This window comes from Ursus maritimus, unplaced genomic scaffold (genome assembly GCF_017311325.1).
Source record: "Ursus maritimus isolate PB19 unplaced genomic scaffold, ASM1731132v1 scaffold_26, whole genome shotgun sequence".
In the NCBI taxonomy this organism is placed as follows: domain Eukaryota; kingdom Metazoa; phylum Chordata; class Mammalia; order Carnivora; family Ursidae; genus Ursus; species Ursus maritimus.
The window spans coordinates 33,869,872-33,895,250 of NW_024425119.1; the positions used below are offsets into that span (position 1 = coordinate 33,869,872).

Genomic DNA, 25,379 nt, shown 5'->3' on the forward strand with positions numbered 1-25,379 from the left:
TAGTTCAGATTTTTCCTGTTTTTCATTTTATCCTCAGTTCCTACTACCTTCCATATTGGCTCCTAGGACTTCTGTTTTGGAGCTATTTTATGAAACACCTTTTGAGATTCGCCAGGGGTAGTTATGAGGCAAGTAGCATGTAGGGTTACAACCCTCATGGTTACGGTGTAGCCTGGGACTCGGCTTTTGGCTGCTGTATACCCGGACCCATGGTGGAGTTTGAGAAGAGCCATTTAGATGGAATGAACTTGGTAATTCAACTCGCCCATTCTAGGAACCAAGATTAATTAAACATAGTTAACATGTTTTCAGCTTTGCTTACAACATGTTTGGAGATTCAAGAATAAGACTGCTACCAGTAGCAGCCCTCCAAGATGTAGAAAAAAATCCTATCCTTCTGGTAATTGTAGAGAAATAACATGAGGGAGGAAAATATCTTGCCTTCAACATACTCTATGTAGTCTCCCAACTGTCTACTTGAAGACAAAGTCAAGTTGAAGCATATGCACTGGTAGGGAAATAACCATCCTCAGACGTTTTTCCCATGATTTGGTTTAACCCATACCCACTGAGAATCCAAAGCATTAATAGAAAAATAAAAAATAGACAAAAGCCCCAACGCTTTAAAAGTTCCCTACTATCGTTAGTTCCCAGCTCCCTCTTTGGAGGGATCATCCCTTCAGGAATCGTTTACCAACATACTTGTTGGTAAATGAAAGAGTCAAAGAAGGGAAAAACACTTTATGCCGAAAGACTTTTCTGACCTATAAATTCAGTTCAGTCTCCATATAATATTGAACGAAACCTTTGAGATGGTCTAGCAACTCTCATTTTATAGAAGTAGAAACTGGGTCAGAGCACTTAACTTGCTTGAGTTAATGAGAGAAGCAGGTCTCCTAACCCAGATCTCCTGAATCCTGGCATCCAGTGGGCTCGGCAGCACTCTGCAAGATCCGCTGCATGTTGATTTGTATTAGATTAGTGACCGTCTTTTCCAGTGTCAGTTGCTTGGTTCATTTATCAAGAAACACTAAGACAGGTATTACCATTTAAGAGAACTGGTTTCACGTTCTTAACGGTTGTTGGGAATCAAATGTTCGCAGAAAATGGGTTGCAAGTTACATTTAAAGTTGGCATCACAATACCTTGTGCACACAGCAGTAAAGAAATGTGCCATTTCCTTTGCAGAAAGAAAAGTTGAGGCTAAAATTGATCCCTAAGATAGGAATACTTGACCAACTAGCTGGTTCTGTTCAAAAAGAATCAGTCGGCTCTTGTCCTGGTGCGAAGTCTATATATACCAATGTTTTTGTTCGTATGTCCTTCCCATTTTGTGAACTTTATTCCCCCAGTGAAGTTTCATTTTGTGACTTTGGCAAAATGTGAGCTCAGAGGTGCAAAATTCAGTTGCTCCTGCCCATTTCTCCTTGGCCCGGTTCTTCTACCTGGGAACCTTCCCAGTGTGTTCGCAGAAAACCCAGGTGACCATACCGGAGCATGCCTCCTGTTTTCAGATAGCTCCGCAGAATGGCTAGCAAACGGAACCAGGCAATACACAATTTTCTCATTTGACTAATTAAAAGGATTTTTATCATAATTGTGTTAGCATTGAATTGATGAGGCTTAGAATTTTTTTTAATGTTTTTCTCCTTTGTGCATCAAAAAAGGTCACAAGTATTTCTGTCAACAGTAATTGTGTGCCTCTCCTCATCAGCTCTGAGGGATAGGGGACTCACCTTTAGGCTCCAGAATATGTAACTCATGCATTGGAGATTTGCTGACTGCAGGCTCGCTTTGTTCGAAGTGTTTCAGAAATGTTTGAATTAGTTGCTAGCATTTAAAAGTGAGAATTGGCAAAAGTTTAAATTCCTGGTTTCTAAAAATATGAAGGGAGTTCTAAGCAACACTGGTTCTCCTCTCCATGGCAGTAGTCAAGTGCCCATTAGAAAAGAGAAGCTTGAGAAACCGAAGTATGCCCATGTGGTGGTGTTAGTACCTGTGCTAAAATCCTCTGGGTACTCATTACTTTCGGGACCCATCACGCAAGGACCAAGTGAGGCAGGGATGCATGCCATACCTGGAAAGCTGGCGGACTTGGGTGCCCAATTTTACTACTCTTTTAAAGAAGGCCCACTATTTGGATCTAAAGTAAGAGGGGGTTAGACAGCAAATGATACCTCCTTTTACTTCTGGTGCTTTTTATTTAACTCAAGAACTAGAAGGCAGAGCATAAAGTATAGCAAATGCATACACAAAATGAATCGTTTTCTTTTAATGAGGGCTGGAAGGAGTCCCCGTTGACATTTATCAGTGCCCCTTCATGGGCTGTAAGCAAAGCGTTCTCCAGTTTGCTCTGAAATGCAGAAAATGCAAGTAGGGTTCTGCCTCACACATGTAGAGATTAGAGACGGCGTTTTAACATTGGATATTTATCTTGGGACCTGACCAGATACTTTCCACTCTTGTTAACTAAATCTATGAACACCCTTTAGTGACTATACATGCTTAATTTTCTCTTCTAATTCTTGACAGAACTGCAAGGCAGTCGTTTCCCTTCCTTTGCAGTTTGTCTTTGCTACTAAGATTTAGAAGCTTTAAAGTTTGTTAGTTATTATCATGAGTAAATACTTGCGCATTTCCTTTAGCCTTTAGCAATCTATATAACCCTTACATGAAGAAATGAAAAAATGAATAGGGAGATTGTTGCCAGAAGCTAAAGGAACTCCTCTTTTGACAATGACGTGAAAACTACCGAGGACAGTGACTTCAGCTTCCACCTAGGTTTCTCCAGGCTGTGTGCTACCATTTACTATTTATGATTCATCTTTTATAAGCAGCGTCTCATCGCAGTCTTTTCTCAAAGGCTGCCCACTGGTTGCAGTATCGGTTCTGAAAAGGTCTACAAAGGTGAGATATTTGCTAATATGTTCTGTAAGACTGTGATGGGACAAGCACTCTCCTACATTGTTAATGTAAATGTTAATCAGGCCGATGACTTTTGGAGGAAAATTGGTGCTAGCCATCCAAATTTTAAATACAGAACTTCTGTCCCAGGAATGCTATTGCTCAGAATTGAAGTGCAGATGCGCCAGTGCAGGATAAGGTGTCTATGAGGAATTCAAGTCCACCACTAAGGGACTGGTTAAGTCAGTCACGCTGTATTATACTATCATTAAAAGAATGAGGTAGACCTATTTGTGCTAACGTGGAATGTCCGCATATAAAGTAAAACAAATCTAAGCACGTATAGTTTGCTACCATTGTTAAAAGAGATATTTATATAAATATGCTTTGAACATCTGAAGGACACACTAGAAATGACTGATAGTGGTTACCTCTGGGAAGGGACCTGAGGGATTGGGGATGAAGAGTGGAAAGGAGACATTCCGCTATCTTTCAAATTGTTCTGTTGTTTTGTTTTTACCATGTGCATGCATTTCCTTTTCACTGCTGATATGTTTTTCAAAATGAACCAGACCACGGTAATGATGATATAGTTGTTGAGTAAGTCGCTCTCTCACACATTGCGTGCTTCTGAAGGAGCTCTGTTTAGCCCAGCTACAAAGCCTTACCCTGTTCAGGGATGGGTGTAGGGGATGCTGGACTACTGGTTTACCTATTGAATTCATGTCCCCCTTCTCCAAGGCCTAACAGCTTTTCCCCTTTCCAGTAAATATGGACAAGTTTGCTTCAGTGTCTGAAGTCCTATTTCCCACCTTATTAGTAGGGGCAAGGGGATATGCAGGAGTCAAACGTGGCCTGTTAATGGTAGAAGAGGATATGCAGGAGTCAAACGTGGCCTGTTAATGGTAGAAGAATGGCAAAATAAATCATGCCGGAACAGAGGAGCAAAGTGGAAGTTACCTGGGTATGTTTGCAAAGATCTGTGTTCAGAAAGGTAGTTTGTTATTTATTAAGCATTTATTAAATACCTCCCTAAAGATCCAAGATACCACTAGGACCTTAGGACTGAAACGTATGTGCAAGAATAGCACATAGCAAAATACCAGCTCATTAGTTCAACTCCAAGATAATTTTCCCTTCAAATAGAACCTCATATACTTGAAGTAGTCAGTGGCACAGCATCCTCTGAAGATTTTAAAAGAAAAACATAACCCGAAGGCCCAGTTTTCAAAATTGCTGTTCAAGGCCAACAAACTAGCTGGAAGGGAGGGGATAAAAAGAAACAGCCTCTCTTCAAATAATAAATCTACAAAATCCTCTGCCCTACACAGCAGATCCTTGTAGTCTCTTCCCAGGAAATAATCACCACTCTTTTGAAAATGGGAAAGGCACCCCCTACCATCCCCAAAGGGGAAAAAACATTCACCCAAACAACTACTTGTTTTTACCATATATTCCAGGGATATGTATGGGTTTGTTTGTTTTTACATTTATACAGTTTACATTGCTTGACCCATAAATAGCACTCGTAAGATTAACAGGGCCATAGTTTTAAAGAGTATCTACATAGCCCCACCATGCATACAGAGCCTTTTTTATATTGAAAAATCAAAAAATTTGAACTTTCCATCACTAGGCAATATAAATTTGACCATCTAAGCTTATAAACCCTGACTAAAATACAAGCAATCATTTCATCCATAAATGCTGTTTCTGGTTCTCCAACAAATCTAGCACTGCAGTGTAACAAACGTCTTGCAATTCAGGGATATAAAAATATCAGCTTTAAAATCTGAACTGTACATATGTACATTAATATTTGCACCGTTAAATTAGGGATACACTTAAGTCTATGAAATACTACATTATAAATAGCAATGTCTTTTTCAATCTGTAGCTGGACCTAATACAATGCAATGTTTACCTGGCTAATTGAAAGGGGACGAGGTGGTCTCGCACGATGGGATGCACAGTATTGGCTGGGTCAGTGTGACTACGTGCATGCCGCACAACAGGACAGACTGATCAGGACCTGGGCCAACCTGGTATAGACAACGACAAACACTATCGCTTTACAAAGGTGGCGGAAGTTCTCCATTGTCTAAAATCAACACCCCCGTCCAATCACCTCGTGACAGTTTCTTGAGTCTCTTGAGGCTTGGAGACCAAAGCCGCTACACAGAACTGTAATGCACCTGGCAGGTACAAGATGTCACATCAACCTGGCACCATCCAAGGAGGCAAACTGGAGAAATCACACCTTCCAAATGTTAATCTGACAATGTAAACAGCAGCAGGGGTCTCATTTACATGGGCAAAGCACTTTAAACTATTTTAGCAACTTTCCTATGGAAGAAAAAAGATATGATTCAAGATGGTTAATGGCAAAGTTTAAACATGATCGCCACAACTACTAGGTTAAGAAATAATACAGTTTTTGCCCTTGTGTCCCTTTTTCTTCTTGGATTTAGTTGTCCTCTGACCAAACTGAGGAGTGGGGAGTGCAGAAGTTGGGCTCGAAAGGTTGTCTGTATAGTAGGCGTATCTCTGGGGCCGGGGTTGAGGAATTGGTTGTCCAAGAAAATATCCTTCTTCTTCTGAGTCAGAGGAGGAGGAGGTGGAAGAACACCAGGAATCCTCGTCCTCCCCGTAGAGTCCCAGAAACCTAGGCACTCCTGGGTTCTGCAGTGCGTAATCGGAGGTGGCATGGGTGTACTGTCCGTACAGATCAGCATTCTGGATGTATGCCTGGATCTCCCGGGCACTTTTATTCTGTATAAATTTCTCGTAGTTATCAGGGGTGTAAAGCCGCAGTCTGTCCTTGGGAGAATATTTTCTTTCTGTAACAAGATTCAGAGCATTGTCAGAGCGGGACTTCCTACTTCTCCTGCGGCGATGGTGATGAGACCTGGATCCCCTCTCTTCAAAATGGTAGACCCGTCTTCGAGTCCTCTCACTCATTGGAGGCTGCCTGATTTCGATGTTGTCATAGTTTCCGTTGTCGATGACATCATCCGAAAACTTGACCTGCTGGGGTCTGGACTGAGACTTGGATCTTCGAAGCACTGGCAGATGGACTGGTTTCTCCTCAGGCATGATTTTTTCTGCACACAACTCTGAACTTAGACTCTTTAAGGACTCAGCACTCCTGTGCAGCATGGAAGAGTTCAAAGTCCCCATATTGCTCATTTTCTCACAATCCTCTGCCTCTAGCTCCTCAAAGTTTTGCAGGGAATACAATGAGGGTCTTGGCTTGCTTTCTCCATCCACTGAAGCCCCTAGGAGAAGAGCCAAGACAAGATGTGATCTTCTGACAATTATTACAAACAAGCTACTGAAAGGAAGCATTTCAAAGAAAATTACCCCAAATTTCAATATTTGATTAATACCCACTGGGTAAGACCAACATGAATATATACTTAATTGAGAAGGTTTGACTTTTATCAATACACGGGACACAGCCTCTTACAAGCCCAGCTCTTTCGGAGCCAAACAGTTATAGCACGTGTCATGAGCAACAAAAATTTTTAAGCTCTTTATAAAAGTCTCTTCATTAATTTACGCAGGACACGACATGTAGAAGCTTCTGCCTCTCAATACGTTAAAGCCAGACTACTTCACTTGAACATCTCTCAAATCAGTCCCTTCCTTGGCCTCCACATTGCCACCCCACCATTATGGTCCTTTTCTACCTAGATTAGTGGTTAGCACACCACAGCGAGGGCCACCTCCATCCCACAGCCTATTTGCGGGTAAAGTCTCACTGGAACACGGCCACACCTATTCACTTACACATCGTCTACCACTGCTTTCTGCAGTGACAGAGCTGAGTGGCTGCAACAGAAACTGTGTGGTCCAACAAGTACTATCTAGCCCTGGACAAGAAGTCTGCCAACCCCGGACCTAGATCATCACATCCAGTCTTCCCCCTTCACCTAATGAACTATGCCACTTTCAGATTAATCTTGCTTTAATAAAGCTTTTCTCAAAATAGATACTGCTCTCCTTTTTTAACAAGGCCTGGGCAAGTTCAATGAATATAGCCCAGCCGACACTAAGTGACTAGGGCATGGTGCAGACTCTTGTTGGCTGGAGACTACAGAACTTCCTACTTTCTAGAGGGGGCCTGTGTCTCGGCCTGTCATTGTCAAGGAACGTTCAGCCCTAACACTTTCTGTGTACCAAGTGATGTCTGCTTTTGATACTAAATGTTAAAACACCTACCATAGGGCCTAGCAAACAGGATATGCTTAATTAAGTCCCACTCACGTTCCTCAACTCCCCTTTATCGTAGGCCTCATTTTGGTAAGTCCAACAGAAACCAGGAGGGTAGCTGTCTTCTCCCTCCTTCCCAGGATTATTTCCGGCACAGGGCAGCCACTAAAGCCTTTCCTGTATTATAGTAACATAACCTTTGTGAGAGGACTGAATGTCCTTAAGCTTGACTACACAAGTAGCCACAGCTGTTGCTAGCCATGGGCCAGTAATATCGCTGTATTCTTAATGCAAGTGTGATACTCAGGAGGGGTGGGTTCTAGGCTCAGTCTTGCCTCTAAAAATGTATGTGAAGTTAGGCATTTAGCCTCTTGATAATTCAAGTTTCTTCATTTGTAAAACATAGTAATATCCACTCTCTTCTGCTCAGGATCATTTTGAGGATAAAATGTAGCAAACTGATATGAATATGCTTTGGAAACAAAGTGAAATTATTTTATAATCTGGGTAAAAAAAACATTTAGCTATTTTTGAGCTATCTGTTGCCACAGGGCAATTCAGGAAAATATAAGAAGATGTTAGGAGCTTATAAAGTATGCAGGCTGATTTTAATATCTTGAAATTCATATAGCACAATCCACAGAGTCCAGGATCTTTCAGACAAGATGCAGACTCTATTATCCAAATAAATCTACTTCCTCCTGTTTAAAATACAGATAATACCTATTCAAAAAGCTTATATTAAAATGTATACAGATGCATACATGTATGTACACGTTTGTTTTGTTAGTGTTAGGCATTTAATGTAATTATGTAATGTAATGTAATGTAAACGTCCTTCCCTTGGTCTGCAGTTTTAAATAATGCAGCCCCTACTGCTGAACTGTAGTTTGTCAAATAAATTTTTTAGTGGCTCTTTTTTCCAAATACCCCATAATCCCTAGATTACGTACGTACCTGTGATATTAGATAAAGCCAACGAATCCATAGAATCTCGAACACTTTGCTCTGGTTTCAAGTCTGACAAACACTCCAGGGAATCTTCATACCACTGTGTTTGATCATGGTTATATCCTGAAGCCCCATGGTCCAGATCTAACTCTTGGAGCCTTCTACTGCTTGCAGGGCCTGGGTGGCTGCCATAAGCAGAATCACCCAGTCCATCTTGTGACTGTGCCCAATACATATCAGATTGGTATTTTTTGCTTGCGAGGCTCTGGTTATTTTGCTTTAACTCGGTCTTATTTTTAACCATGTTATCAGATATCCAATGCTCACTGGCTCGAATATCTATCTCATTGGGCTGCTGCTGAAAGAGGCTTTTATCACCAAACTTGAGGAGGAGCTGCGTCATATAATCTTCATGCTCAGCCCATTCTTCAGGGTCTTCTGGGGTTTCGTGCTCCACTCTGCCTTTCCAAAATTCTTCATTGACAAAACTTGGTCCCTGCCTGGAGAGACTAAGATCATCCAACTTCCGAGAAAGGGTGTCATCAGCATTGCCTGACAGGCCAGGAAACTTGTAGTTCAGAGCAGGGGACAGGAGAAGAGACTGTCTGCACTGATCGGCTGACCGACTGCTTTTGCCCATCCGGACACTTCTTCTGGAGTCTCTGGATCGAGCAGACTGAAACGCAGAGTCGGAAGAATCAGAGGCATGGACATCTTCACCAAGGCTGCATGTTTTTGAGCAATAAATCTGGCCTTGTTTGGGAAGGAAGGGACACCCCAACAAAGAAGCTTTACACTGGGCACAAGAAAAGCAGGCTTCTGTGGCATGCCAGTGCTGCCCATCATACGTCATCTGGGCGTGGTCAACACCTGTTTAGGAAAAGGACAGAGGAGGGGATTACAGTTCGATCTTGAAATAAAGGAAGAAGAAACAGATACTACTGTTTGTATGAGGGAACTCTAAGGGTGATGGAAATGTTCTGTATCTTGAAAGGGTTGTGGGTCACACAGGTACAGTTAATTCTCATTATTTGCAAAGTCCACATTTTTGAATTTGCCTACTTGCTAAAATTTATTTGTAACCCCAAAATCAACACCTGCAGAGCTTTCAAGGACTATACAGGCACATGCAGAATGATGAAAAATTTGAGCCAACTTACAAGCTTTTTCTGAGCTGAGGTCAAACAAAGCAATGTCTCGTCTTTTGTCTCAGCTCTTCAAATAACAGAAATAGCCTGGGTCTGTTTTCTCTTTCTTCTTTTTCTACTATCATGTTTTCTTCACATTTTTGTGCTTTTTGTTAATTCCGCTGTTTTAAATGGTCCCCAAGCATAGTGCTGAAGTGCTGTGTAGTGTCCCTAAGCCCACGAAGGCTGGGATGTGCCTCGCAGAGAGTATATGTGTCCTAGATAAGCTTCATTCAGGCATGAGCTACAGTGCTCTTGGCCAGTTCAGTATTAACGAATCTACATTAAATAAGCGTTCTTCAAACAAAAACATACATGAAACAATATTATGTGTTGACCAGCTGATGAAAATGTGACCAGACCCTTGCAGGAACCCAACCCTGTGTTTCCCCCAGGAGCAATGGTTCTGTACTCAATAATTCAGGCAACTTTATAGAACACAACTGTTACAAATAATGAGAACTGACTACATCTCCATCTGTCAAAACACAACAAACAAAAACATTTAAGATATGTACATTTCACATATGTAAGTTACAGGGGAAAAAAAAAGACTAGCCATTCGCAGACTGTTGGGCATGTGACAGAGAAACGGGCTAGCTGTGGACTCACCGATATGCTCCCCACAGGCTTCACAGTACTCCGCGTACAGAGACTCAAAACAGCCGCAGCAGAACGGGCGGCCATCCTTCATGATGTATCTCTGTCCTCCTAGGACTGTCTCACACTCAAGGCAGCAGAAGTGTTTCATGTGCCAGTGGCGACCCTCAGCTTCTGTGCACTCATCAGCAAAAATTATCTTTAAAAAGAAACAGGATGAAAGAAAATCTTAGCTGTTCTAAGAGCCAAGTGACTCCAGGTTTTCTGGACAACTGACAGACAGTGGCTCTTCGAAAAGCCACTTAGCTAACCTTGTTTCTTACAGCCTCAAGCTTAAATCTAACTCAACTTAGATACAAAACAAGAGCAGAAAATGTTGAAAAAGAGAAATAAACTTAAAAAAAGAGATTTCTACGCTGGAGAGAATTCATTTGGTCATATTTTTGCTCCCCAATCACACTTTGTTGGCATAATCTGGCAAAGAATACATTAACATTGAACTAATTTAGTGGTCTGTATGTATTTTAATAGAAAACTCATAAAAAGTCTGCAGAATCAACAGTTACAGCTACCCAGACGCCGCACTGTGTGAACAGCACTTGTAGATAACGCTTCATTTGACCTGGTGGTCATCTCTAGATTAGAGACCATTTTTTATGATTTTGGTTTCAAGAAAAATTTTTTTTTAAGATCTGAGAGAGAGCATGTGCACAAACACGCGGTGGGAGGGGGCAGAGGGAGAGGGAGACGGAGAGTATTAAGCAGACTCCACAGGGAGCCTGATGAAAGGATCAATAGCATGACCTGAGCTGAAACCAAGAGTCAGATGCTTAACTGAGCCACCCAGGCGCCCCTCAAAAAAATTTCACATAGTACTTTACTGAAAAAAACCTTTAAAAAATAAATGTATAACAGTAAACAATGAAATTTTACTGTCACTGATTAAAGGAGACTGAGGAGATATAAAGAATAAATGCAATGAGGTACCCTGGATTGGATCTTGAAATAGAAAAGAGACATTAGCAAAAAAACTGGATATGTAAATAAAGTCTGTAGTTCAGTTAATTGTATTAGACCAATGTTACTTTCTTGGTTTTGATACATATACCGTGGCTATATAAGATGTTAACAGCAGGGGAAGCTGGGGGGAGGGTCTACAGAACTCTCTGTCATCTCTCCAAGTCTTCCGTAAATCTAAAATTACTTTAAAATAAAAAGCTTAAAAAAAATTTCCTTTTACACCATCCCCTTCCCTCATGCCCCAGGGCTAACCACTGTTAACTTGGTGTATGTCTTTCCGTACTATTTCTGTGTGTATACAGATATGTATAGAATCTTGACTTATTCTCCCTTTATTTAACAAAACAATTATCTACTACATACTCTTCTCGCAACTTGTTTTTTCCTCTCACAATCCATCAAGGACGTCCTACTTATCAATGCACAAAGACACCTGCTGCCTTCTCTTTAGTAGCTACATATTATTCCCGCATATGAATGCATAGTGTTATCTTAGACAGCAAAAGCAGGAGATATTTTATTTTGCTTAGATGTGAGCAGTGGAATATTGGCTTACTAGAAGCTTATTTTTTCCAGTGTTAAGGGATAAACTTTTTTTTACCTCATCACATGCTGAACACCGTGGTTTGAGCAGTTCAGCATGGTGCCTGCCACAGTGAATTTTTCCATCCTGATAAAAATAGATGAGGTCGACCAGTAGCTCGTTACATGTGAAGCAGACAAAACAGGAAGGGTGCCAGCACACTCCAGGGCCCGCTCGAGAAGCAAACACTGCAATTTCACCTCCATTTATCTTCAAGCCACACTAAAAACAAAAGGATTTGAAATTGGGATGATCCTTCTTTAATGACTGGATTCTCAGCCTTTCCCACTTTACACTAAATCCCATTTTGTCAAGAAGGCTTTTATTTTTGCCCCCTTCGGTTAGTGATTAAATAGTTCTTTAATGCTGGATTATTTCTGATTCTTAACTGGAATGAACATGCCTCAGATATACTGCCACACTAGATGGTTTCTAAGAATGGTTTCACCCAACTCCCGTTAAGAGTCCTTTTCCTGAGCCAGCCTCCTATTGGATACATTTCCTGCTCTGAGCCAGTAGTATCTGGATGTCTTCATTACGCTTCCGCGGTTGGAACACCAGGCATACCCCTGCACCTCTCCACGCCAAGATCCTAGGAAGGGCAGGATTTCACCCGATGTTTACATAAGGGCAGAGGGACTCCGCCCGTCACATATACACAGCAACGCAGAGTTATAAACGTGAATATCCACTTAATAAAAAGCTAGGCTGCCTTTTATTTGGGGGAGGCGTTTGGGGCCCATGCCTCTGCGAGCCCTGTCACCTACCCCCAAGCTCACTCCGTCCATAGCACTACCACGAGCTACTCATCCCGGGAAGGGCTACCTGCTCACACACAGCATGCATGACAGCTCTGGACAAAAGCTTGATCGTTCCTCTTCCAAGTGATTCTTTCTTCCGTTGAGCACTGAACACCTGCAGTTCTTTCTTCTCCTCTTCGCTCAGAGACTGGCAATACCGCACCTTCAGAGACGGGAAAACAGAAGCACCACACTGGAGCGCACAGTCTCCCTCGCCACCTCTTCACTTCCAGAGTTTGCGTTTCAGGAAAGAGCGAGTTTAACTGCCCTGTGCCATGAATCCCCAATTTAAACACGGCACCATACCTTTAAAATGACACCCAATCCTGTAGCCTCTCTAGCAAAAGGGAAATGCAATTTGAAGGATCTTTTAAAAAAAAAAAAAAACTGGAATGTTTAAACTTTTATCAGAGACACAAAAAAATATAAGACGTTAACCTTTTTACAAAAGGTGTAAACTTGCCACGCTCACTCTACATTCTACAGGCACCCGACTACAGGCCTGAACTACCAGAAAGCAAGGACTCTGGATGAAGGGGCAGGGAAATCTCAAGAGTTTGTAGGCTCCTGATAAGTGGTGGGTGGCTGCAAACACCATAAAAACCGACTTGTTGCTAAGTTTATTGCACTGACACCCTTTTCTCTCTTAAAGAATGGAAAGCTGTAGCCTCAAGCCAAATTTTAACTGAAGAAAGGCAAAAGAGCCCTAGCCGAGGAGGGCGTAGGGTTTATGAGAGGCATCTCAATGTTTAGGGTGTATTTCTTTTTTTTTTTAATCAGCCTTCTTCCTGTTATCTTACCTCATTATCATGTGGTGGCAACTGGTACAAAAGCTGTTTAATTCGGTGTTTCTCTCCAGGGCTGTTCACATAAGGAACCTTTTCCTCTGGTAAGCAGGCAAAATAGAGCTGGATCTGAGGAAGAGACGGAAAGAAGGACATCAGCATACAGGAAGTGAACATCTTAGCTTATGTTCCATCTTAGAAAGTTACCTTTCCCTTTAGGTACAGGGCTTGGCCTCTTGTCGCTAATGAGAAGACCAGCTGAGCCAACGCTGCAGAACTGCAAGCCTTCAGACAGCTCGCGCCCAGCTGCTAAATTGCTCTTCGGGGACGTAATTTGTAGTGACAATTAGGAGCATCATAAATTATGCACCATAAATGTGCACATTTAATGCTGCTCTTCCTCAGCCAGTCTCCCTAGGGTCAGCCAAGAAAGAGTGGCGGGGGAGAGCTGCCGATGACCACACAGGCTGTGTGACGCCGTCCCAAACGCAGCCACGCCACAAGCACGCTGCATCTGCTCTCTGAAGGTTACACGTTACAGAGACAAAAGCTGTTTTGTTAAACTCTGTCAACTCTCCCTTATCAGGTTCTCTCAAGCATCAGCTCTCTTTGCTTCCATGGGTGTTATTTTCGAAATACCTGGAGTCCTTTTCCCCGAGGAAACTGGAGGGGAGCCACACTGAGCTGTACTTGGGTCACTCTGAAAGGAGGATTCGATCAATTTTTGTTTGGGTTTTTTTTTTCTGTTGTATTTAACGGATCATCCCTTCGTGAGTCCTGCAGGGTACACCGCAGTGCCGGGAAAGAATAAAAGTGATTCGAGGGAAAAGGAGATCGGGGAATCGGGGGCCTGTCTGCTGCTTAGCATCACGCAAAACCTACCCAACCCAGAGCTGAAAGAAGGGGTTTTCTCTTAGTAATTGGATCAAAATATTGCTTTCCTAACCTGGGTGCCAGCCTGCCGCCCTCTCTCCCCGTTGTATCGGCCACAGAAGCCTTTCCAGTTAGAAGTGCTCACTGACGACCAGCTACATGTGCGCGGGGCAGGCCCTGGGTGAATCAGGAGCCCCCGTTCTCAGAAGAGTTCCCCACCGTAGCTCAGGAGCAACCGCACACCTGACTGGCACCTTTTATTTCAAACTATGGCTTCGCCCTTATAAGAATATCTGTCACCAGCAATGTTTAGTAGGCTTATCATTATAAGGATATTAGGAAAATAAAAATATGCATATACTTAAAATAACAACACAGACAATGCACAAAACCAGCTGTCCCCCCCATCCACACCCTAGTGACAGGTTCTTTTATGTGTAAGGTTATCAAAGGTCAAATGTCTAAGCAGTAACACTTCAGATGGTTTCTTATAGCTCTGTATTTCTTTTTTTTTTTTTTTTTTTAAAGATTTTATTTATTTATTCGACAGAGATAGAGACGGCCAGCGAGAGAGGGAACACAAGCAGGGGGAGTGGGAGAGGAAGAAGCAGGCTCCCAGTGGAGGAGCCTGATGTGGGGCTCGATCTCATAACACCGGGATCACGCCCTGAGCCGAAGGCAGACGCTTAACCGCTGTGCCACCCAGGCGCCCCTCTATATTCTCTTCCAAAGCAAAAGCGTTGCTGAGAACCGGCATGGAAACGTTCCTCTTTCCTTTTAATTCCCTTTTTGTTGTTACTGTTTTTTCAAAGGTTAAATTCCTCTCACCCTCCAAGAGAACTGTCAGATAGCCACATACCAAACACATAACCAGCGCTCTGGATGTCATTCATGAGAGCAAAAACAGCATCACTGCAGGACTTCTGGATCCATGAGTACAAAAGGACTGAAAACTTTCATCGAGAAATTAAGGATGATCTTAAAAGACAAAAATTTATACTATCCAAAGAGTAAGGACGAGGAGGGTAGCATGTCAGTGGTAGTAATGGTCTATAAGGGCTTGTTTTGTTTTGTTTTAGCAGCAATTCGAAAAAATCTTAAATCCCCTGGAAAAACAGGACACACTGGGCGCTTAGGTGCTCACCTGCTCTGGTCTGAGGCCTGGGGGCACCCAGGCGTACTCCTCCAACGCACAGCCAGAGTCATCGTCCGACGTGGAACTCCTCTGGCACCCAAAGGCGAGTTTGCTCATTTTGGGCTCCATCTCCAAAGGCATAATAATGAAGTGAAAAGGCTGGTTTCTCAGTCACAGAACATCAAACAACGGCTGCTGTGGACAATACAGAGAAAAAACAAATTAAAACCTGAAGGCACTATTCTTACCCTCCAAGAACTTTTACTGAATGTTTACCACAGCTGGGCCTAGAGAAAGTAACCAAATTACTAGTGTCCCCCCCCCCCAAGAACCCCAGGCCCACTGACACTTAAAATCCAGGGCCGCAGAATTCGGAAACAGCCCCCTTCACGACTCAGCACCACAGAAAATGCTCCCCAAACGAGCTCAGCTGCACTGCCCTTTAAAAAGGGCCTCTAACGCACCATTCATTAGACAGGTTCTCAAGAAAACTGCTCTGTTGACTTTCTAACTTTCCCACAAAAGAAATCCCTGTGAAGTCCTAGGAGTCGAAGAAAGAAGTGTGAGGGCCTGCACCTCCTCCTGCCCCGCCCGCGGCTGTGGGCCGTGAAAAATGGCGCCAGAGACACCCCCCCCCTCGCTGGGTTTCTACTCAGTTTTCCCAAGAGGCACCACTGCGTGCGCAGAGTGGGTCCACGGGGCCAAACCGCTGGGGTTGCAGGGTTCTAATCAAGTTCTGAGAGACAGCAAACTTAGTTTACTCGCGGAGTGGAAAGAGCTGTTAAATCCTTATATAGCACATTCAATCCAAAGTCTTCACTACCAATGGGCTGAAGTCAGCCAGTTCATTAATGAGTTCCTTCAACAGAAAGTAACTGAATCCGAGCATGAGACCAAAATAAAATCCAGCTAGGTGACTATTAGTGTTGAATTGCATTACCAGCAGGCATTCACTGAAAAGTGACACAGTACCTACTATGTGTGACATGCCAGCAGCCAGCTACTGGGCAAAATAAACCCAGTTCTGGATGAAAAGTCTTCCTGGGACAGAAGGGCTGGGAAAGGTGTCAACGCAATGTTGAGTCCCTGCCCTACAGCCCAGGATCTACGTTATCAGCACTGAAGTTCCTTGAAGATTCTTAAACATCCTCCCCTCATCCCAAGGCACTAAGAAAAAGATAGAAGACTTTCAGAATCAGCTTTCAGACGCAGCTTTTTATATCTGCCCCTTTCCCTTTACGGAAAAAAAAAAAAAGAAGAAAAAGAAGAAAAATATACATGATTAGCCTGACCCCAATTTAAAGAAAACAAGGCTCCGGGAAGTTAAGTGCCTTGCCCAAGGTCACACAGCTAAAAGCAGAGTGCAGTCTAACTCATCAGACTTCCAAAAGTTGTTCTGCCTTAAAAGATCCTCTCGGTTGCTAAAACAAGTAGGAAAGGCAGTGAAACCTAAACACGCCCGAGACCAAGTCCTTTTTCAGCCACTATGTCAAACGCAACTCACTCACAGTATCAGAAACTGTTACCTATAACAACCTGATCATTAAAACATAGGGTTCTCCTTTCAGAAATCAAAGGACATAAGAAATCTAAACTGTAACAGTCAACAAATGGAGGCCAAACACCCAATGCCTACAATCTTTACTGGAAGAAGGAGTGATGCCACACGGTAGGTAGATATGATTCCAACTAATAAATTTAACCTTCCTTCACCCTGAACAAAAAGTAAAGATGACCTCATTTCCTCCACTATCACTGGGAGGTTATGACCTTTTAAACAAGTCGTCATTTCACACAGGTGCAATTCATTCCCATCTTGACTTAAGAAAGGCTCTCTAAACAGGCACATTCCTTAGTCCTCAGTAAAAAGCATGTGTTAATGAAAGTCAGAAAATTTCTTGGATCTAGTCTTTCCCTTTTGTTTTGGAAAAAGCAACTCCCACATGTCAAAGGAAGAGAACTAGAGGTTAAGAATTTAATTAGTAACTCAAAAACCCCACCAAGAGAAGTGGGGGGTGGGCTTCAACGCAATTTTAACCTGAATCATGAAATATGTATATTTGGCCCTTGCCAAACCTGGCTGAAGAAGGAGACACTACCGTACCTGCTCTTCAGAAACTTACAAAGAACACAAATATTAAATAGAACCTAAAAATTAAATGTCACTATATTGTAAAACAAGAGAAAACACCACAAATTAAGACAAATCATGGATTTTCCAAACTAGCACAAAGATGCAGACCACCAAAGATCTGAATCACTTTTACAGCTGTATTCCTTGATAAGCCTTTTGCAAAAAAAAAAAAAAAAAAAAAAAAGGAATGTACAATTACTATCCTAATCAAGGTAAGTCAACATGAGCACTAAATGACACAATCCCCCTCGTCCGAATCACCGACAGGTGCTAGCCGCGCCTCGAGCCCACCTCTTCCACACATTCATCCCAGCCTTTCCACACTCTACACGGAGGGCTGTTGTCCAACAACAACCTGAGAGGTCCAACTGAAGGAACCTGAGGGACAAAGCCCTTGTTATCCCAGGCAAGGCTTCCGGTTTTACCTGCTGCACTCTGACAGCTTATTCCTCTGCGCTCAGCCCGGCAGGATTCATGTTATGACAGTTAATCCCTATATCAAGCAGCCCAAAGAGGGTGTATCTCGATTCACAGAGGGGGAAACTGAGCCTCAGAACGATCTGCCACAGGACAGCTGTCCTAAGGTCAGTTAACAAGCAGTGACCTTAGAACCGGGCCCATCTGTGATCTTAAACCCCTCACCGCCTCCTAGAAGTGGAACCCGATTGGCCTGGGTCCTTTCCTCTGGCCAACTAGTCATGCTCCCGGGCCACAGTGGTGACAGATGACAGACCGCAGGGAGACTGGCCTGGAGCAGACACTTCAAGGAGAGCACACAGGCAAAAAGGATTCTAAAATTTCAATGGCCTCATAAGCTGTTGATTCAGAATTTGTTCTCTGGAGAAGGCCTCTTTTTTCTTTCTTTTTTCTTTTTTTTTAAAGATTTTATTTATTTATTCGACAGGATAGAGACAGCCAGCGAGAGAGGGAACACAAGCAGGGGGAGTGGGAGAGGAAGAAGCAGGCTCATAGCAGAGGAGCCTGATGTGGGACTCGATCCCATAACGCCGGGATCACGCCCTGAGCCGAAGGCAGATGCTTAACCGCTGTGCCACCCAGGCGCCCCTCTTTTTGCTTTCTATCAGGAGATAACTTAAAATGACACAACATTCCATTCGTTAGCGAGGTCTCAGAGATGACAAAAAAAATAAACATTAAAAAAAAAAAGAAAAGTGACCTAGCACGACCCCCACTTACCAGGCTGTAGTAAGAGACACTACGTAACCTCGAGCTACTTTGTCTTTACCTGATAGCACACAAATTTGAATATGGATTTTTCTTTTCTTTTTAAAAACTACCTGTGTCCGTAGACCTTCAGATTCTTAAGTATATCACTGTCTCATGCTGGGTCACAGGAAAGCAGCTGACTGCTGAGCATGGTTCCTGCACTTCTAACACGTTACAGTAAAAAAACTGATAAATGCGACCTCACCGCCATCTCTTACTGTGGGCATTCGCATTACTGTATGGGAGCTGCTTTGACAACACAAAGAAAGAGGGGAGCCTGGACAGGACTTATGCTCGGGGTCATGATGTAGGAGCTTCCTGATGACATGCAAATGTGGTTATGTCTCATCGGCCAAAATACCACCTTTTACGCCAAACACGAAATCACGCGTGAATTGAATCTAATAGAAAAATTTCACTAGGAGCGCCTGGGTGGCACAGCGGTTAAGCGTCTGCCTTCAGCTCAGGGTGTGATCCCAGTGTTCTGGGATCGAGCCCCACATCAGGCTCCTCCGCTGGGAGCCTGCTTCTTCCTCTCCCACTCCCCCTGCTTGTGTTCCCTCTCTCGCTGGCTGTCTCTATCTCTGTCGAATAAATAAATAAAATCTTTAAAAAAAAAATTTCACTAATTTCATTTCCAGGTGTTGTTGCTGTAGGTTGGTCATGTGAAACAGGGACACAAATCAGATCTACAAATGAACTGAATTATAATGGGACTAGAACTACTCAAAGCTGGGATTAGGACAGAGAAACTTTCTCAAGATTTTTTTTGTGTTTTGCAGAACCACACTTAGATTCAGAAGAGCGGCCTTGTCCCGTGCCCTGTCCTTTATTAATTTTGTATTTTATTTATTTTTGTAAATTTTCATTTTGATGTAATTTCAAACTTCAGAAAAGGTGGGAAGAGTAAGGACTCTTATGTAGCCTTTACCCAGACTCATCAACTGTTGACATTTTGCTTCGTTTCATCATAATCCTCTTCCTCATTATCACAAACACTACATACACTTTCCTGGGAACCCTTTGGGAGTATTTTTTTACATTCTCTTACCTAACCACAGCCAAATTAAACAAGATGCATTTTTTAGATGTTTATTTAAAAAAAAAAAAAAAAAAACTATGGGCAAGACATCATGTTAGCTGCTCGAGATAAAAAGAATAAAAAGCCAAAATAGCTTAGTATTCTGTGATTATTGTGAGGCAGGTTTCTCGTCCTGCTCTTGAAATGCTATAATTGAACTGAATGAACTTAATCATATGTGAATGACAATTATTCATTAAGCAATTCTGTGCTAGGTTTGCCCCTGCTGGGGAAATGAATCAGTAGAGGCCCCACCTGTCCCATGTCTCTTTGTAATTCTGGATGTAAAGAAGTCTCATGCAGGGAAAAAAGTGAAACAATTTTCAGGAACGGGTTTGTTCAGGTTTCAAACAGAGTCTGAACCTTAAGGAAATGTGTAAAGGAAGCCACCCCTTTAAGAGCTACCGGCACGGTCAAGGATGTCCTCGAGGTCAGCGCAGCAAGCAGGTATCTGAACCAAACAGAGCAGGTTAGGGGGTATTTGCACATACAATTCTGAAGAGAAGACTAAAAGCCACTTGGAAGAATCAAGGAGAGAATTGAATGACAAACTGAAGAAAAGAGCATGGACATAAGGGAGGGGAGAAAGAAGCCTGAGGTTGGGTAGAGAGAAATGAGATACTTTTTTCTCTACAAAGACCAGGGTTATCATGGGGGTGCTCCATGCCAGCCATGCAACAGACGGTGGGAGAGTTTCATTTCCCTCCTCTCCCTTTTCTCCCTCCTTCCTTCAAAATCGTTAAATAGCTACTTCTCACCATGTAAAAAGACTCAAAGACAAACAGCTCGCAGGTGTAGGACTTCTCAATCATCATATAATTGTCAAGAGAACATCTGACCCAAGGGATAGAGCAATACTTAGGGAATAGGATCTGGGGCTTTAGCATTCAGTAAACTCAGCCCTGAAGTCTTCATACCTTTCACAAGTCACCGAACATCATGGGGCCTTATTCTTTAGGGCAACTATTTTCCAAAGATGGTCTAAGTATGGCAAAGTTTTGAAGAAGAAAGGACTTGCATGAATATAAAGAATTACAGTTACTATCGACATGTGACAACTGGCATTGTTATTCCCACTGTTAATTAGTAGAAAGATTTTCTTGAAGCTGACTAGCAACATCCAGAAAAGAACAACTTGTTAATAGCAAAACTGAAGGTGGACATGTGACTTTCATCTTCTTTTTGAGTTCAGAGGTTCTCGAACCTTTTGAAGGGCAAACAATTTTGAGGAACTATTAGCCTCCATTCCCAGTTCCCTTAGAATCAGCTTCTATCCAGTCCCTACAGGAAATCTCCAAGACCAGTCCATGCAGATGCGTGCGGGCGCACACCCACATAGAGCCGCACACGGTGCGTAATGGTCTACACCGCGGAAGGGTATTTCTAGGTGTCTTAGGTAGAGCAACAATTGTGAGAACCCAATATAGGACTGGCTGTAAGTTGGCCCTTGTTCCCCTAATCAGAGTATGGCCTCATTCATCCAACACCATGATGTAAGAAGGGGTGCTTCATGAAATTTACTTTCCAGATTCATTTACTCCATCCATTCATTCATCCCTATATTTAAAGGCCATTACTGAGTGGTTCTAGAAAATACCAAAAAGGGGCAACTGATTTTATTCAATTAACGGCTAGAACTTTAAAAAAAAAAAAAAAGTTTCCACCACGACAAGAATATTTCCAAATTTCATTATACAATTTCTTGAGTGGTGGTATGTGTGTATACTGTATGTGATTTAGCCTTTAGCTCATCACTCGTTTTCATTCCCAGTGGAAAATGAACAGCAGACGGAACACGGGCTTCGAGAATGTAATCCAGCCATCCAGCTGGGTGTGATCTGGGAACCTAACTCAACTAGAAAGTAAGGTTGGGGCTCTCTCACAGTGGAGAGCTGATGTCTGGAATGACAGGGCCCCAGACTCAGGGGTTTAAGATGGTTGACAAACTTTTTATAGGTTTTTCCCTCTCTGCTGTCATGATAGATTTTTGAATTCCTCCTGCTTTAGTCTCTTATTAAGTGGTCTTTTCTCTTTGACCACAACCAGCAACCTCCAAATTTTTTAATTTGTTGCTTTCTATCTTCTGTAAATTAGGCAACTACAATTTGAAAAAATTCATCTATAAGTATATAGAATTGTTACGCTACGAACAACGGCTTACACATTCCTTCTGTGAGCACCGTAATCACTGGTTAAATAAGATGACATACCATATGTGAAGGTGTTATGCAAACTAAAAGCAGCTTTATTATTTTGTTATGCTATTTTGGTCATCTGAGAATCATTTATTTTCTGTTGTGCGATATGCTGCATCCAGGACAGCTAAGGATTACTACTTTGATTGACCTTGCCATATACATAAATGAGCCTTTATTATTTTTCTCTAAAAAGCTTAGTAAGTCAGCACAGTATGTGATGGTCCAGAGGCAGGGAAGAGTCAAGAGTTTGCTGGAAGACAGAAGCAACAATAGAAGGCAATGGTAGCACCGAATGACATTTTCAAGAATTAGATTAGGCAGGAGACTTTGTGCTTAACTAGAGGCGACAGGAAGAGACAAAGGGCATGTGAGCAGAGTGCCATCGACGTTCTTAAAGGAAATTAGTACAACAGTGATGGTCAGGAAGGAGAACAGGAACCCAAGAGGGGCCTTTTAGTCCACTGCTACTAAAAACCTAACCACGGTGGCTTGGGGAGATAAAGTAAAAGGAACCAACAGGAAAGGGAAACTGGGTCAAAGATAGTCTCAGTCTTAGGTGACTGAAAGACGATGTACTAAAATGGAAATACTACGCAGGCAAGTCAGAGGAGTGAGGATTTCAGGCGGTTGAGGAGAAGACGTTCAATCAGATACACACTGAGGTTATAACCGTACATCAGTTCTGGTCTGGTTCCTATTATTAATCATTTTCTTGGACCAAGTCACCAAGTCAAATCAAAATCATGCAAATAGAAAACAGAATGATTTTCAGTGCCTGCCACTGAACATGACGTCCAAGGTCATACCCCTAATTACAAATACTTTTCCCAATCAAACTCCACTCTAGTTCCCATGTGAAGATTACCATGGCATTGCAGGATCGCTATGAAAAGGTATTTCTTGTGTGAACCTGCCCAGGGAAGTCAGAAATCCTTTGATCACCAAAACCCAGAACAGATACCGATTTGTGTCAGTAGGGCTAACATTCCCTAGGTGTCCCCTGCTGCTAAGTGTCATCCTGTAGGCCACAAACTGCTTAACAACTTCTTTGTTAAACAGCTTGTTAACAAGGCCTTAGCACACAGAAGACGCCGCTCACACACCCATTCAAGAGCTGCTCTAACTCTGTCAGGCTAAATATGCAGGTGAATTAAATTTAACTACAGACTAACTTGGCAATGCAAAAACCTGCAACACTTCCATTCTTTACAACACACACAATATACAACCCCATGGATACAGGTAATTTCTTCTTTATGGAGATTTTTAAAAAGCCAGAGACCTGTAATCGCCATAGGTATCAAAACTATGATAACCAAGGTTTGAATTTCATAGTAGAGACCCTAAACTGTTACCTCTTTTTCTCACACATCCAAAGAGCACTCAATACTTACTGTCTGCTAAAGACAAAGTTCAGGGCCCAGTTCAGTTTTATTCACATTGAAATGAACTGTAGAGATAACTGTAAAATAAAAACATCACAAAGGTATCCAAAGACATTGCTTAATGAAACATTCTTTTGCTAAGAGTACTTCATACCAGCAATTAGTGGCATTAGGCCATGTGCCCCTTGGCATTTTCTGTATTTTCCAGGTAAACCTCTATCCAACTTGTACATTTTCCAACAGCTGAGTGGCCTGTCATGTACCACCCAATTGCCAAGAAGCTATCCATTTTTCCAAAAGGAAATGTGGAACTCTGCGGGGTTTCAAAGCATTCTAATTTCATGCACAAATACATTCCACGACAGTAAGACAGACTGCTTAACAAAAGGAGGAAACATGATGACAAAGCATGGTCCTTTGCCAGAGCGACGCTTTTGGGGTCAGGTTTTTTTTGGCTGTAAACCGGGCTATACAGACAAAATCCAAAACGCACGCTGGGGTGTACGGCGGACCACGCAAGGCACTGCGCTAACGAACTAGTTATTTTCCATAACGGGGGACGCAGATATTTTTGCAAATCGTGTTCCAGTCAGTCTCCTATTGATTTTTTCGAATTTCTATTTTCAACGGCGGCCCAAGGAAACGGCAGCCAGACTTGACTCCAATGTACACACAGACTCAGGTTTCACCCCGTCACCTGTTGGCTCCTGAACAACACTCCTCTTTGTGAAACTTACAGCACTCATTTGAAACAAGTTTCCAGAGAAAACACTTCAAGAAAGTGTTTGAGAAGTCACAAGACTCGAGTTGTAAAAACAAATTCCACACATAGCCTGGTTTATACTGACATAGATTAATGTGAAAACCCGAGCTTTTTAAGAAGGGGTCCGGAGGGGAGCCGGAGGGAAAGGATGTCACCCTTCTTCGGGAAAATTCGGCAGGCTAGATAGGGCTGCGAGTGCCGGCTGTCGGAGTTCCGCCAGGTCAGCCCATGCCCGCACCGAGGAAAGAGACACCTTAGAGCAGCCGTGGGCGCCCCGCAAAGCCCTACCCTCCGCGCGGCCGTGGCTGCTCGGGCCGCGAGGGGGCGCCCCGGGCCGCGGGTGGGACCCGGCCCCCTGCCCCTTCCCGGCCGCCCCCCGCCCCCAGAGGCCGAGCCCCAGACCCAGCGGCTGGGAGCGAGTCCCTCCTGGGCGCCGACGCGAGGCCCGCAGAGAACAGCCCCCCCTTTTCCCAGGGGACAGTGCAGTCGCCTGCGAGCCCCTTCACCCACCTCCAGGGGAAAGCCTCGCGCCGCCTCTGCACAGCGCCCCCTCCGAGGAAGACCACTCGCCCCGCGGCTTGACGGGGATACCGAATGGCCGCCGGGCCCCCATCTCTCCCCGAACTTCCGACGAGAAGCCCCCTCCCCGCGGGCGCACGGGAACGCGCTCACCCCCGCAGCACTCGGCGTTCAGTTCCCGTCGCCCGGCTGCCATCGAGCCCCGGGACCGGACAGCGGCTCCCCACCTGCGGCTGCAGGGCCGAGCGCGGCCTGCAGCCCCTCCCGGCGCCCTCGGCGGCCGGCGAATCCGCGGCGCCCACCGCTCCGCGTGGGGCCGAAACTGGCCGCTCGGCGCGCGGTGGTTCCCGAAGGAAAATAGGACCGGGTGCCCTCCAGGTCACCCTCACCCACCCGTTTCCGGAGGAGACCCGAGCAGGGCGGGGACGGAGGCGCGGGGGCGGCGAGCGCAGGGCCCCCAGTAAACCGTGGCGGGCCGCGCCCCCTGTCGGGGCTCAGCACCCGCCCCACCCGACGGATAGGGGGTCGCTGCCCGCAGCCCCCGCCCGGCCGTGACGCATCCCCACACACACACCCGCTGTCCCCCTCGAACCCCCTTTCTGTGCAACGCGGCGATCCTCACCCTCCGCAGCTCCCTAACCAGCCGTGGGGGGGGCCGGCAAAAGGTCCTTCAGCTCCCCGGAGACCCTCAGTCCTCGCCGGCGTCGCCGACTCTGCTCCCCCGTGTTTGAGTAGCCTCGTCCAGGCCACCGCATCCCCCACGCCCAAGCGCTGCGTTTCTCCAGAACCATCCACCGGGGAGAGAAAAATCCCCGTGTCCGCTCTGCGCCCGGGGCCGGCGATCTTCAGAAGTAACCAGAGCCCGCATTTAAAAAAGTAACCATTTCGCTTCCTGCCGGTCCCACCCTCCTAGGAGCGCGGCGGGCCGCAGTCCCAAGCCCGCTGGGCTCCCGGCTCCCGTCCGCAGGAGGCGCCTGCCCAGCCTGATCTCGCGGCCGCTCGCTTTCCAGGAACTGTCA

The 25,379-nt window shown here is 44.2% G+C and overlaps 1 protein-coding gene across 1 annotated transcript; it reads right to left on the reverse strand.

Annotated features, from left to right (window-relative positions):
* Positions 1 to 3,906: 3,906 nt before the first annotated feature.
* On the reverse strand, positions 3,907 to 16,347 carry PRICKLE1 (prickle planar cell polarity protein 1). The gene is made up of 7 exons (XM_008704463.2): positions 15,063 to 16,347; positions 13,061 to 13,174; positions 12,286 to 12,423; positions 11,479 to 11,682; positions 9,870 to 10,056; positions 8,077 to 8,940; positions 3,907 to 6,182 (listed from the first exon to the last, which is right to left on the reverse strand). The coding sequence occupies exons 1-7, from the start codon at positions 15,192 to 15,194 to the stop codon at positions 5,323 to 5,325; spliced, it is 2,499 nt and encodes an 832-aa protein (XP_008702685.2). The 5' UTR covers positions 15,195 to 16,347; the 3' UTR covers positions 3,907 to 5,322.
* Positions 16,348 to 25,379: the final 9,032 nt, after the last annotated feature.